General features: G+C 37.3%; 1 protein-coding gene and 1 non-coding gene across 14 annotated transcripts in view; one reads left to right on the top strand and one right to left on the bottom strand.

Annotated features, from left to right (window-relative positions):
* Positions 1-6,752: 6,752 nt before the first annotated feature.
* Positions 6,753-6,854, top strand: LOC148125305 (U6 spliceosomal RNA). The gene has a single exon (XR_015744432.1). It is a non-coding gene; the product is annotated as a U6 spliceosomal RNA (small nuclear RNA).
* A 395-nt stretch (positions 6,855-7,249) lies between these two features.
* Positions 7,250-14,322, bottom strand: part of DCAF6 (DDB1 and CUL4 associated factor 6) — a 52,478-nt gene continuing 45,405 nt past the window's right edge. For all 13 annotated transcript variants that reach the window (XM_087937461.1, XM_087937460.1, XM_026700731.2 and 10 more), the window contains 4 exons: positions 13,703-13,859; positions 9,733-9,821; positions 8,027-8,132; positions 7,250-7,683 (listed from right to left, as the gene is read on the bottom strand). In XM_087937461.1, coding sequence (XP_087793587.1) covers positions 7,619-7,683; positions 8,027-8,132; positions 9,733-9,821; positions 13,703-13,859 — 417 coding nt within the window. In that variant the 3' untranslated portion in view covers positions 7,250-7,618. The remainder of the gene's footprint in view (positions 7,684-8,026; positions 8,133-9,732; positions 9,822-13,702; positions 13,860-14,322) is intronic.

Here is a 14,322-nt window from a genome sequence, read left to right on the forward strand (position 1 = left end):
AAATGCTTCAATGGTCGATAACCAAACTGGAATTTTCAAATAACATTGTCTTTTGATCTTCTCCCAATTTAACCACAAAGATTCCCGTATATGATGTCTTCTAAAATAACCATGTTTTAGTTCCCGTATACCATAAAAAGGCATGCCAAGCCAACAGCAAATCATGACCGTCTAATGTCAACAATCTGGTCTTTCTTAATGTTATCCATTCCTTGGCCCACATCAAATTTGCAGCTTGATAGTACAACTCCCAATTAGGCAAACCAAAACCTCCTCTAATTCTAGCATCTTGTAAGAGTTTCAGCTTTATTCTCGCTTTCTTACCTTGCCATATATACTTCAACACAATTTTATTTAGTTCTTCAAAATAGTCTTTTCTGAGCCTAATTGGTATTGTTTGAAACAAATATAAGATTCTGGGTAAGATATTCATCTTGATTGTTGAGATTCTCCCTATTAATGACAATTGTAGATTTTCCCATTTTTTCAAATCTAAGGCTATCTGTTGTTTAAGTTTAATATAATTATTCTCTTTTAATGTACTACATCTTGATGTCAAATATATCCCGAAATACTTAACCTTGTTCGTGACTTGAATTTTCAATAGGTCTGCCAGTTCTTCTCTTTGTCTTAGTAACATATTCTTTGTCAAAATCTTTGTTTTATCATTATTTATTTTCAGACCAGCCACCTCACCACATGCCTCTATCTTTTCCAATAGTTTTGGAGCTGTTTCTAAAGGGTCTTCCAAAATAAAGGCTAAATCATCTGCAAAAGCTTGCAGTTTAAATTCTTCCTTTTTAATTTTCATTCCTTTTATGCTTTTATCAACTCTAATATTTCTATTCAACACTTCCAAAGTCAATACAAATAGCAAAGGTGATAGAGGGCATCCTTGTCTTGTACCTTTTCTTATATTAATAGAATCTGTGAATTCTTCCTCTATCATTACCTTTGCTGTTTGCTTATGGTATATAGCTTCTATTGCTTGGATAAATTTTCTGGCAAAACCCATCTGTTCACGTAGTAGTAACATAAATCTCCAGTTCACATTATCAAATGCCTTTTGGGCATCTAGAAATATCAAAGCCATTTGCTTTTCAGGATGTGCCTCATAATATTCCAAAGTGTCCAGGATTACTTTCATATTGTCTTTAATTTGTCTCTTTGGCAGAAATCCATTTTGATCTGGATGAATAAAGTTATTTAGATATTTTTTAAGTCTTTCTGCCAAGATTGAAGCAAAGATTTTATAGTCTGCGTTTAGTAAAGAAATAGGTCTATAGTTCTTAATTTGCAGTGGATCAGCTTCTTTTGGAATAAGTAGGCTGGGGTCTCCCTTTTTGAAGATGGGAATGACTGGCTAGTGGCCATAGATTTGGCAAGGGGCTGGTCCTGAAAGATTTTTCAAAGATTATGCTGAGAGGTTCAGCTATGGCAGTGGATAGCTTTTTAAGAAGTAGGCACAAACTCTGTCCGGTCCAATAGATAAAGATGGTTTTTCATAGTGCTTTTTCGACATTGTCTTCTGTAAAATCGATATGTATTAGATCATTGTAGTTGTCTGTGGTTCGACTAGGAAATATTGGGCATGATCCATTGCTGTTTACAAATACTGAGCCAAAGAATGTGTTAAAGAGGTTGGCTTTAATGGTGTCGTTGCAGTCTTTACCATTTGGTTCTTTTAGGGGTGGGATGGACTGTGAGTCTTTTAGTTTGTTGTTTACAAAATTGTAGAAAGCGCGGGTGGAATTGGTGCGTAAAAGGTTTTCCTCTTGTTTAGTGTGATAATTGGTGCATTCAGCATTTATCTGGTGGCATAAATTTTTGTATCAGCTTTTGAAGTTGGCAGTGTAACCAGATTTGTTTTTCCACCAAAGTGATTTCTTTTTGGATTGGAGCTTTCTTATTGTTATAGGTAATTTGTTTTTTCTGGTTTTGGGAGTTGTTATTGGTACATATAGTTTGATGATTCTTTTGACTTCAAGTAAAAATATGTTGTAGTGATCTTCAACAGTGTTGCATCCAGTGAATAGAATTTGCCAATCACAAGATGAGAGATCGTTGTCTATAAGATCCATAGTTGCCTTTTTGGAAGTTATAATTGGGGATCCTGTCATTATGGTGATTTTTGTGAGGACATATGTTGAGACAAAAGTCAATCATGCTGTGGTCACTGTTGGAAAAGGGTTCATTAATTTGTATTCCATAAATTGAATTCAAACTGTTGCAGAAGATGAGATTGAGGCAGTTGTTAAGTCTAGTATTGTTGGTTACTAGTTGTTCCAGTCCTAGTGTGGTAACGGCATTGTACAGGGTTGTATGAATGGATTCAGATGTACATTCATTTAGTGTCCAATTTATAAGAGGTAAGTTGAGGTCACCAAGAAAAATGAGAGGGTGTGGGCAGGGGGCAGCCCATGTCAGTAGTGAAGTTAGCTTGTTTGCATGAATTATATCATAGTCAGAGGCACGATAGCAAAGTAAGAAGCGGATTGAGATGTTCAAGTACAGTTCACAGATGATGGTCTCGGGAAGAGCAAGCTCTTGTATAATTTGGATCTTTTTTAGATTTAGAGACTTTTTTTAGAATATAGCAACTCCACCACCTCTACAGATTTCGCGATCTGACTGAAAAACTTGATATTCTCTTGTAATGGTAATGGAGTCTGGGAAAGATGCATTTAACCATGTCTCACAGACAAATATAATGTCAAATGTGGTTGAGCTTAGAAGGATAAGGAATTCATGCATTTTATTTGTGAGGCTTCTTGCATTAAGTAGTTTGCATTTAAGATATGAAGTAGTGGGTCTGGTGGAAGTAAGGGGCGTGTATCCCTAACGTTGGATGTTTGGGTGATGGATATTGTGATGTGGGCTGAGGCTCTTGCTTTTGATACAGTCAGCATGGTAATCAATGTATAGATTTGTATTACCTAATTCATGTAATCTTTTGAGCTCAGAACGTAGCTCCTGGGATCGTACACGTTGCTGTAAGGTTAGATCAGGGCGAGAATGAAGGTTCTTATGGTTGTTGTTCTTTGCGAGTGAATTTATTGAGAAAATGAATTTGCGTTTGCTTGTTTTATTTTTGCAAACAACCCTGCAGAGGTGTGGGATAATCAAGCCGTCTTTGTTTTTAAACTCAGGACCAATACGGGAAATATCAGGTATTTCTTCAGGGGAGATAGTTGATGCTTGATTTTCTCTGATGATGTTTCGAACATTAGAGATGTTGACCTCTAGACTAAATAAGATGGCATTTGGTCGCTTCCGTTCACACTTAACAGCTTCCTTGATGAGGATGGGGATAATCAATATTTGTAGGATTTGTTGTTTTTTGTGGATTGGGTTTTGGGTGCGGTTGTTGAGTAGAGATATGGTCTGTAGATGTTTGATGTTTGTTTTTTAGTGCTGTCTCTTTTTTTCAAGGTTTGCCAATCTAGTTTGTATAGTGTCCAGGGATGCTACAATGGTGTCAAGGGATGTCATATGTGTTTCAATGGTATTGACTCAAACAGGGTAATGTATTTTTCTAGTTTGGCTTTGCATGGTGGACAGAAATATGGAAAAGCATTGGCAGATGTTTTTAGGAATAGAGCCATTTGCTTGGGTAATCCTAAGCAGTTATGGTAAGCATAGTTGTTACAAAGAGAACATTTGATGTAATCTTCATTCTCCTTTAAAGATTCCTTACAAGCAAGGCAAGAGCAAGAGTCTTGTGGTTCTTTAGTAGGGGTTTCTTTTTAGGTTGAGGTTTGACTTTGGATTGTTTTCCTGGCATGGTGGGTTTGTTGAGATGGTTTGTTGATTAGGTTGTTCAATCAAACAAGGTATTGTGGTAATCAATAAAGTAATATTGTGCCAAACAGTCTATTATACTAATCACACCAGTCAATTAATTTAACTAATCAATAATCACCCTAATAATTCATTACACTAATCAATAAACACACTAGACAATTGTCCTAAACATTAATTTGCACCAAACATACTAATTATACTAATATTCAAAGTAGTTAACCAAACTAATCAATAACTTCTAGTCTATGATAATCTGTAATAATATATTACTCACTAATGATAAATAATTGTAAAAATTAATTAATCATTTAGTAAGATCAGTTAATCAATTAAATAGAGTTATATTGGGAAAAATTAGGGCAGGAAGAGAATAATGGGAGGAAGAGGAGAAGATTTAGTTTGGATGGTCCTGGGGGGTATAGGGAGAGGGCATATATTAGGTTGGAAGTATAGATGAAAGTCTTTTGGCAGAAGGTTACTCTTTACTCGTTTCTTCAGATCTTCAGTTAGTGATTTTGGGGAACCAGATCTGTCTTCACATGGATCTTCTTGTCTTCAGGAATATATTAGGCTGAAGGTAACTATGAAAGTCTTTGGGCAGAAGGTTAATCTGCACTCATTACTTCAGATCACCAGCTAGCGAACTTAGGGATTAGGTCTGTCTTATCATGGATTCCCTTGTCTTTGGTCAGCGATCTTAGAAATTAGGCTACTGAGTGAATTAGCAGGGCTGCGCTCTGAGATCAGGACCTCCGATGTGGGATTTGACAATCGCAGATGATCGATGATGTAGGCGGAAGTTTGGGCAGCAGTTTTACTGGAAAGTTAGCACTCCGGGATCAGGCTTTCAGCTGTTGGAAGTTCAGCAGTTGAAGCTCTGCCGTTGGTCAAGGCTGCAACGGGTTTAGGGCTACAGCGCTGCTTTAGAAATTAGGAGCTTCAGCTCCTCAGGATCTCCAGTGCAGGCAATGGTTTTATAGGTTTTTATAGGTGGGAAAGGCTCCAACGGGCTCTGGGCTATAGTGTTTTGAAGGAAACAATAGCTCCAGTGCTCTGGGATCCCTGGCACAAGCGGTCCTTCAGGGTAGCCACAAGAATGGCAAGTGCTCCTGAAACCGGTCCTCAGTCACAGGATCGGGTGATTTTTGCCGATAACTGATGCAGGTGGCGACCTAACAGTGTGTCTTTTGATTGGGGATGAACAGCAAATCTTCCCACGATCAACTATTTATTTTAATCAGAAAGGGAAACAGTAGGGACCCACTCACAATCAAATGACCATCAGAGCGAGAGCTTCACCTTGCTAGTTATACACTGCCATCTTCGAACCCCTTATCTGACCATTGGTTTGATAATGGCTCCTCTTCATGTCCTTCAAGGCTATTCTCATTTCCCTCTACGGAATATGAATTCATTTTCACTGGCTATGAGATAAATCTAGCTAAGCACCAGCCCTTTGGAACATCACTCGAGGTATTAGATTAGCCCCGATACTGCAGGCTTTTTGCAAGGCCTTCAAGGCGTGTTTTTTGTTAATGGGCTTGGGAATCCAAAGGTGTAACAGAGCCTATACAATTGTAATATGGTTGCTGATCCTATGCAATGTTTTTTTTTAATCACAGTTGCTAATAATACATATGTTATGAATAAATTTGATATTTCAGTTATATAAACTGAAATAAACATTCTGCAGAAATTATGTATTTATTTTGAAAAATAACTCCAATTACTTTAGCAGAATTTATTTCCAAAGCCCAATATTCAGATATAAAATGTTGCAGGAGTACCTGTTCTGACCAAGGCTTCCCAAGACCATAATTAAGCACATGCTTATTTAAAACAACTCTTGTTTTATTTCAACGCTGGGAATTACGTTCATTCCCAGCCAGTAATGAGTCCCAAACAGTCCCTTCAAGATAAGCACCCACCTTTCTTTCCTTTGAATTGCTGCCAACAACTAAAGTGCCAAATGAATTATAAAAACCAACCGAAGTACAAAGTCCACACAGATCTTCAAGGATTAATCCAAACAGAATGAATGACTTTGCTTCCTACAAAGGTTTCTTCACCTTTGCCTGTTCTTTATAACTTATGGGAGAGGCAATCATCTCCAAGCCTTATTCTCGAGTTGCCCCTTTTGTCTCAGCTGCTCTTGCCTTCTAGCAACTCTGTGAACACCGTGCACTGGGAACAGGCTCCCTTTGTTCCTTGGCCTTGCTGCTGACAGACTCCGGAGGCTCTGGAGTCAGCACACCACTCCCAGTTGGTCTTGGCCCCATCTCTGCATCAGATGCAGGACCCTCGTCCGAGTCCTCTCCCAACTCCCGGAATGGTCCCCGTTCTTCCCCACTGTTCAATTCCATTGCCATGTGCACAGGCTGCCGGTGGACCACAGCAGTACCAAATGATTTCACTACAAAATTTGGTTGGAGGAAACAAGACTAAAACTAAAATTCCAAGCTTTTCCTTTATGTGGATCCATGCACTATTGTGTAAGGCTTTTAATAATTACAATATAGAACATGGCAACAGGCCCTTATGTGGTTGTTTGTGGATGCTCCAAAATTAAATTCAAAAAACAATAATGAACTGTGAAATGTTACAAGATGTGCTCCCATCTGTAATGGTACAAAAGTTTGGCAAAAATACAATTGTCTTTTGTGATTTCCAGCAAGAATATCCTGTTATGAAATGTAATACTCTCATAAGGTTTAGCTATTTAAAAAAATATTTCCCTTTGTCATTACCAAAGGGATTATTTGCAACGCATTGTGGATCACGATGGTTAGGGAGCACTCATCTAAAGACCACCTGGCATCCTTTTATTATTTTGTTTACAATAATATTAGTGGAGCTTAAGTTTGCTAATACAGACTTTCATTGTAAGCCTATATGATTGTATCTACACAAAGAATGGCCTTGTAATTACTCCTCCAGCAGTACTCTATGCTATACTTTGATAAGACATGTATTACAATTGGAACAGAGAAAAGATTAGCATACCAATGCTTACAGATGGCATGCAAATTTATGAATTGTTCCACATTATTTAGAAGGTTGAGGTTATTTTAACTTTTACTCTGGACATATTATTGTATTTTATAATTGCTGTAAAGTGGAAGACTGATATGGCAACATATATTAAATGTGTGTGTATGTATACACAAATGCACAAATACATATGTAACAAACTGCTTTTATAAAGAATATTAGTATGGTTTTATAAATACCTTAATATAAAATTATTTCATTCCAACACTTGCAGTGAGCACAAGAAAGGAAATTCTCTTGTTTTCTTTTTAAAAGATTAATCTTTTAAAGATTAACCACAGAAGATCACTTGGTAACAGAGGGAGGAATGAAATAACTCTAATAAGTAAGAATGTAATGTAGCAGGTTGGTTGATTTACTATGTACAGTCATAATGAAAAGACAAACACAAATGTAAAACAACCACATCTTTTAATAGAAAGCAATAAACATGCAAATAGCAGGTATAGAAATTTATTTGAACCAATGTTTTTACTATTAGGTAAGTTATTTTAACATTGATCCAAGCTCCCATATTTGCAAGTTAAGGGAAAATATTGCACTTTGCATTGTCTAGCACTCCTCATACATGGCAAAACATTTTAAAAACATTTTGCTTTTTTAACTTGCACACTCTCACAAGTCATGCACACACATTCAAAAATCAGAATGTTAGATTACCCAAAGCAAAACCTTAAAATTGCACTAAAGCTTTGTAAAGAAAAATATAATTCACGAGTTATACAAATTTCATGACATTTTGTTGTTTCCAGAAAATAGCCAATTACTCTTCATCTTCATTTTCATTTTCTTGGCCAGAACCTTCAGACCTGTCACCTTCTAGCCGGTCTATAATATATAAAAGCAATATTTTATAAGAGAAAAGTATTCATTTTCAAATGGATTAGAACATACAATTGTTCTATAATATTTCTACAAATATCAGAAAGAAAATGCAAGAATAAAAATATGCAGAATAAAAATATGTTTTCCTAATTTAAAGTAGTGCCTTAATAGAATCTACTACCCAAATATAAAATTATTTTAAATGGTTGTGTCCTCCTGGGAAAAGGCAACTTGGATGTACAGTAGCCTTTATGCTTACATTTATAAGTATCCAAGAAGAGGAGGATGTAATAAAAGAAAATAAGAAAGCGTGTCTCATAAGAAAGGGTGTCTGGAGCTATCTTACCTGCTCGTATGTGATTCAAAGATGCCAACATCCTTAACATAAAAGAAGCTGGAACAGTAATTGTGTTTCTAGTTTCTTCCAGCATTAATTCATTTCGAGTTATAACCTACAAATGAGTAGAATGGCAATTAAACAAGAATTTAATAGAGAGTTGTTTTCTTGGCCAATTATATATGATAGTGCAACTATTACTGTGTTTCTCACAAAATAAGGCCGGGCCTTTTTTTTTTTTTAGCCCTGAAAAAACGGCTGGGCGTCTTTTCGGGGATGAGTTAATTCCCCCCGTGCACCAGCACCGTCTCCAACAACAGCGTCTGAGTCGCTCCTGCTTTTCCCCCATCCCCGTAACAACAGGGAAAAAAAGATTTTGAGGTACCTGGGAGAGCCGCGCGCTGCGTTTTGATTTAATCCCGAGCGGCTGGGTGGACGTGAGAAAAGCCGAGCAAGCATTTCTGCTGCTGCTACCCTTGGTGCTCCAGTACCCTTGGTGCTACCCTTGGCTCTGCAAGTTTGCAAAAGTCTCGGTGCGCAGCCTGTTCCTGCATTCCAAGCACCCAGGCCGAGCTGCAGCTGTCCCTCTCTCACCAGCGCCATCTCCAATAACAGCGGCAGCAGCGGCGGGAACTGTGGAAGCGTTTTAGCCACTTGTCGGGTGGGGGAGCTACCTCTGTAACTTCTACGGTTCCTGCTGCTGCTGCCACTGTCATTGGAGACGGCACTGGCGAGAGAGGGACAGCTGCGGCTCTGCCTGGGTGCTTGGAATGCAGGTACGGGCTGCGCACCGGGACTTTTGCAAACTTGCAGAGCCCAAGGCTGGAGCACCAAGGGTGGCAGCAGCAGAGACGCTCACTCGGCTCTTCTCACACCCACCCAGCTGCTCGGGATTAAACCAAAATGCAGCCTGCGGAGCTCCCAGGTACCTCAAAATCTTTTTTTTTTCCTGTTGTTACGGGGACGGGGGAAAAGCGGGAGCGACTCAAGACTGTTGTTGGAGATGGTGCTGGAGAGAGAGGCACCAGCACCGATGGGAACCATGGAAGCTACAGATGCCTGAGAAGCAGCTGCAACGCTACCGGACATCCACGCCGACGCCACCCGCCTGCTGACCCGGGTAAGGGAGGGGTAAGGGAGCCCTCTGTGCTCCACCATGGTGTTAGGAGCGGCTGATGGTGAGGTGTAGGTGCCCACGGGGCACTCCTAATGCCAAGTTCCCCCCGCCTTCCCCCCCCCCCCAGTTTTGCATGTTTTAAACTAGGCCTAAATTTGGGGGGAGGGGCTTAATTTCATTTTTTGCCTAGAAAACATGCTGGGTCTTCCTATTGGGAGGGCATATTTTTGGAGAAACACGGTATATTAATACACAACAATGATTTTGTCTCAGTAATGGCTCATATTTAGCAAATAGATCTTCCGATTTGAATTTCTTGATGTACAACCACTGAAATGAATTGTTAATTGCTGAAGTTTTATGTATACTTTAATGAAGTCTCAATTCATGTTGCATAAATTTTATAATTCACATCCATGTTATTCTAAGAATAATTTATGATCTTTTAGGGTAATGCAGCTATGAAAATAGTACTTCTTTCTAAATTATAGATATTAGAGATACAACAGGTTAATTTGCTCAAATATGGATAACTTACTTTGAAAAAGAGTTATCACTTTTTATCATAGTTTGATGTTAGAGCAAAAGCACATCTTACCTCATCAGCAAGTTTCCGATTAAAAATCTTGGATTCTTCCAATGGTGACCAGATTTTAATATCATAATCAATACCTGATGAAGCTAAAACTAAACAATCATTAGAAATATATTAGAAACAGTGTAAAGCTTTATAAATATAAATAGCATCTGACAGTACTCTGCTACATCATTATCTACAGATAGTCCTTGACTTACAACCATTCCTTTAGTGACTGTTTGAAGTTACAATGGCATTGAAACAGTGACATATGGGTGTTTTTCCCTGTGGTCATGAGATCAAAATTCAGATGCTTGGCAAACAGCGTGTATTTATGATGGTTGCAATGTCACAGAGTCATGTGATCACTTCGCTTGTTTCTGCCAAGTAAAATCAACTTAACAACTGCCGTGATTCATTAAACAGCTGTGGCAGGAAAGGTCATAAAACGAGGCAAAATTCACTTAACTGTCTTGCTTTGCAATGGAAATTTTGAGCTCAACTGTGGTCGTAAGTTGATGACTACCTGCATGTTAAAGTGTTTTTTTTTTAATTAAAAATTCACTAAGATAGATGAGAGATCCCTATCCTGCAATATCCTTCAAGATATGGAAAGGTATATTATTCTTGTTGTTGTGGGATTTGCTCTTCTCTCCCATGTTGTGGATTATCACTTCCTGAAATTAGAGAAAGTCGTTCCTTTTGGGTTCTGTGATAATATCAGACCTCCTGTGGTCTTGTTTTAGGTTCTTCTTTGGTGGGTTGACTATTCTTATCTGTGAGCTGTTGATGAAAAACTTGGGCCTGTTCTATCGATTCTATTTTGATTTTCCTCTCTTTCCATGTAATTAACATCCCTTCCGGGATTAACCATTTAAAATGAATTCCTTCTTTATTTAAATCATTAGCTAAAAATTTATAATCTTGTCTTATCATCCTCACTCTCTTTGGAATTTGTTTTAAAATCCTAATTTCTCTGCCTTTATATGATATTGTTTCCTCCCTAGACATTTTCAAAATTAAATCCCTCAGACATCTCCTAGAGAAGCGGATATGAATTTCTCTTGGACAGTTGTTACGCCTGGCGTAGCTTGTGCTAACCCTATATACCTCATCAAACTCTTTAATTAGATCATCTTTTTCCTTTCCTAGCCATTCAGCCAATATTTCTGCCATCAAATGTTCCAATTCTTCATTTTTGGCTTCCGCCACATTCTGGAATCTTAAATACGCCATTGCTTTGTCCATCTCGAGGTGGACCAGAGAGTCTTCCGTTTCTCTAAGTACATTTTTAAATTCCTCATCCATCCTTTCAAAGTTAGTCTCCATGCGTGTTGTTCTACTCTCTATATCTTTTATTTTCACTTCGTTTCTCTCCATGGCCTGCTGTAGAGACCCTATCTTACCCTCCACCTTCGATATATCCGCTTTCATTTCAGCCTTCAGTTTCCCCATCTAAGCAGAAGTAGATAAATGGTGGAGGGGAAGAAGTTGCTCTCCATCAATATAAACGGATTAAATTCATTATCAAAAAGAAAAAGGATATTCTCAAAACTTATTCAACATAACGCAGATATAATATGTCTTCAAGAGACACATATTTCGAAAAATGACGAAAGACATCTAATTTGTCCAAAATTAGGTAAACTTTTTACAGCACCGGCCGACAAACACAAGAAAAAAGGAATTGCAATTTACGTAAAACAAGATGTAAAGGCAGAATTAATCTGGTCGGATCCCGAAGGAAGAACTCTGGTTATACAAGTCTGGATAAACCACATCACATTTTTACTTGTAGCAATCTATGCCCCAAATGATGACCAGGGGAAATTTTTTAAACACCTTCACCAAAAAATAGTAGGCTTTGAAAAAAAGAAACATTTGCTTGATTGGCGATTTTAACTCCATTGCAGACTACCAGAAAGACCATAGTAATATGGGGAAAAACAAGAAAGGGAAAAGGGAACTTTCTGCGGCATGTAAGGAAATGTTGAGAGAGCTAAATTTAAAAGATCTATGGAGGGAACGGAATCTTGAAGGAAAACAATTTACATACTATTCTAACCCACATAAGACTTGGACCAGAATAGATATGGCTTGGATGGATTTGGACTTGGCTAATGAAATAAAAGAAATCAAAATCCTACCGAATGAATGGGCTGATCATAACCCAATACAGCTAATTTGGAGAGATAGGAGACGAATAAAAAAAAGATGGACACTAAACAACCAAATTGTAAACGAAGAAGAGTATATTAATAAACTGAAAGAGGAGCTAAACTATTTTCTAAAAGATAATAATAATGAAACAACTTCAAAACAGAACATTTGGGATACTATAGAAAGGTATATTATTCATAAAACAAAGAACAGGAAGATATCTCACATTAACAAATATATAAATACCTTGATACAGAAGCACTTTTTTTTAAATCTCAGAAATAACTAAGTAAATGCAGTCAATAGCAGAGAAAGTATCACCAAATGTGCATCCTTTCCAGACAACTGGCTCTCAGGCTTAATTTAATTAGGAATATTGTTTAATTAAAGAACTTTTATGATGAATGATTTGCTTTTTTAACAATTAAATTGTTTCAATAAAATTATTAATTTCTATACAGCCCAAATCTCCAGTTTAAGTGCCTTTAAGCCCCTCAACTATTCTTTTAAAAATATTTCTACATTCTCCTTCCAAATAAAACTTTGGGGATAGCATGTTATCTATAACTGAGCACTGTAATATGGGAAGGGTGATAACTAATCAGTTTATCCATTTAGGATATTTTGAATACTAGAGTTAAACTTTAGCCCTAAATTAGCCTTCATCAGAAGGATTCTATGTAATTGAATAAAGAATAAGACCTATATCCTCTCATAGAGGCACATTCCTTCCGGGAAGCTGTGGGATGCTATCATAACTTGTAACCATAATCACAATGGTTGTCGCATCTAGAGAAGGATTATAATTCTGCCCCTATATTTAATTTTATTATTTTTAAGTGTTTGATTAATTTTTGTATGCTTTGTTGAAGCTAAGTATACTGCTTTACTATTCTAGGAGGAGTTGTTTATCCAACTTTAGAATTCTTCAAGGAAGAGGCTATCCTTTCCATTTATAGCACTGCTTTGCTATTTTATAAAGTCTCTGGTTGACTTCAGTTACTCCAATGAACACTGTGGGCTCTCCACCTTTTAAACCATGGAACACATGTTTATATTCATGATGGAAAATAAAATATGAAAATATTTAAATAATCGGTTTTCCACTCCAGCTGAGTATCAGTCTGTTGTCTTTTGAAATAAGGTCCTGATGGAGTATAAAATGCACGGTAGGATTTGCAATTCCTGGAATAGGGGCAAAGGTGCATTTTTCCCACACGAGTTAAGAGAAGTAAAGGCAAAAACAGAATGAAATATATTAAGGACTTTTTTTAAATAGAAAAGCCTGTGATATTTCAGTCACAGGCTTCTATTTGGCAGAGGTGGAAATGACAACATAAAATACAAGTACAGATAGTAATCGACTTACAACAACTAAGCCTATAATTTCTGTTGCTAAATGGGACATTTGTTAAGTGAGTTTTGCTCTGTTTTATTATCTTTTTTGCCATAGTTGTTAAGTGAATCACAGCAGTTAAGTTAGTAACATGTTGTTAAATGAATCCTGCTTTCCTATTGACTTTGCTGGTCAGTGATCACATGACCCTAGGCACCGCAACCATCATGAGTCAACCACCAAGTGTTTGAATTGTGAGTGTGAAAAATAGTCACGTCACTTTTTTCAGTGCAGTTGTCACTTCAAATGATCACTAAACAGACTGTTGTAAGTCAAGGTCTACTTGTAATGTTCATGCTTCAAATGTCAGGATGCAAGAAGATGAACCGGGGTTTGGATTTTCTTGCAATGCACATTTCATCATTTTTGCACCAGCCAAGGGATTCCACACAAGGTATCTATGAAATTGTCTATTACCAACAGAGAGAGTCTTACTTGGATCAAATGGATGTGGCTGCAGACAGTTCACTACATGATTATCTGCTTCCAGAAGCATCAGGTGCTCAGCAGTATGTCGATCCCAGATGAAGATGTGTCCACAATCTGAACCACTCATTACGAAGTTAGAACCCCAGAAATTAGCTTCTTTTATCTACAGGTAAATCAAGGCACTTTATTTTTATGTGTAAGAAGCATCATTGAGAAACATGGACAAGAAAGCATTCAATCTGTTCTCTAAATCAGAGACACGCTGGGCCTGAAAAGAGGCTGTTAATTCTCATTAGCAGAAGGGAAAGCTTTCACATTTAATGTTTAGATTGCAATTTATTATGCCCAAATCTGGAAAAGTTTATAGGATCAAATAAAATTATTTTTGTTCAAGTAGCTTGGATTATGCTTTGAAAATAAATACAGTATTAAAGAGCAAAAAACAAAAGTCTGCTGTATTTGTTTTTTATATTTATATAATTATAGCATCAACTTCCTATCCTATCAAAACCAGATATAACAATCCAGCTGATGCATCATAGAAATATTTTGAATCAATTTGGAACAGTCTGTACAATATCAGTAAATATAACATTTAGACAGCTTTCAAAAGGCCAATATAAATT

The sequence above is a fragment of the Pseudonaja textilis genome, chromosome 7 (genome assembly GCF_049901715.1).
Source record: "Pseudonaja textilis isolate UNSWEBS1 chromosome 7, rPseTex1.2, whole genome shotgun sequence".
In the NCBI taxonomy this organism is placed as follows: Eukaryota; Metazoa; Chordata; class Lepidosauria; order Squamata; family Elapidae; genus Pseudonaja; species Pseudonaja textilis.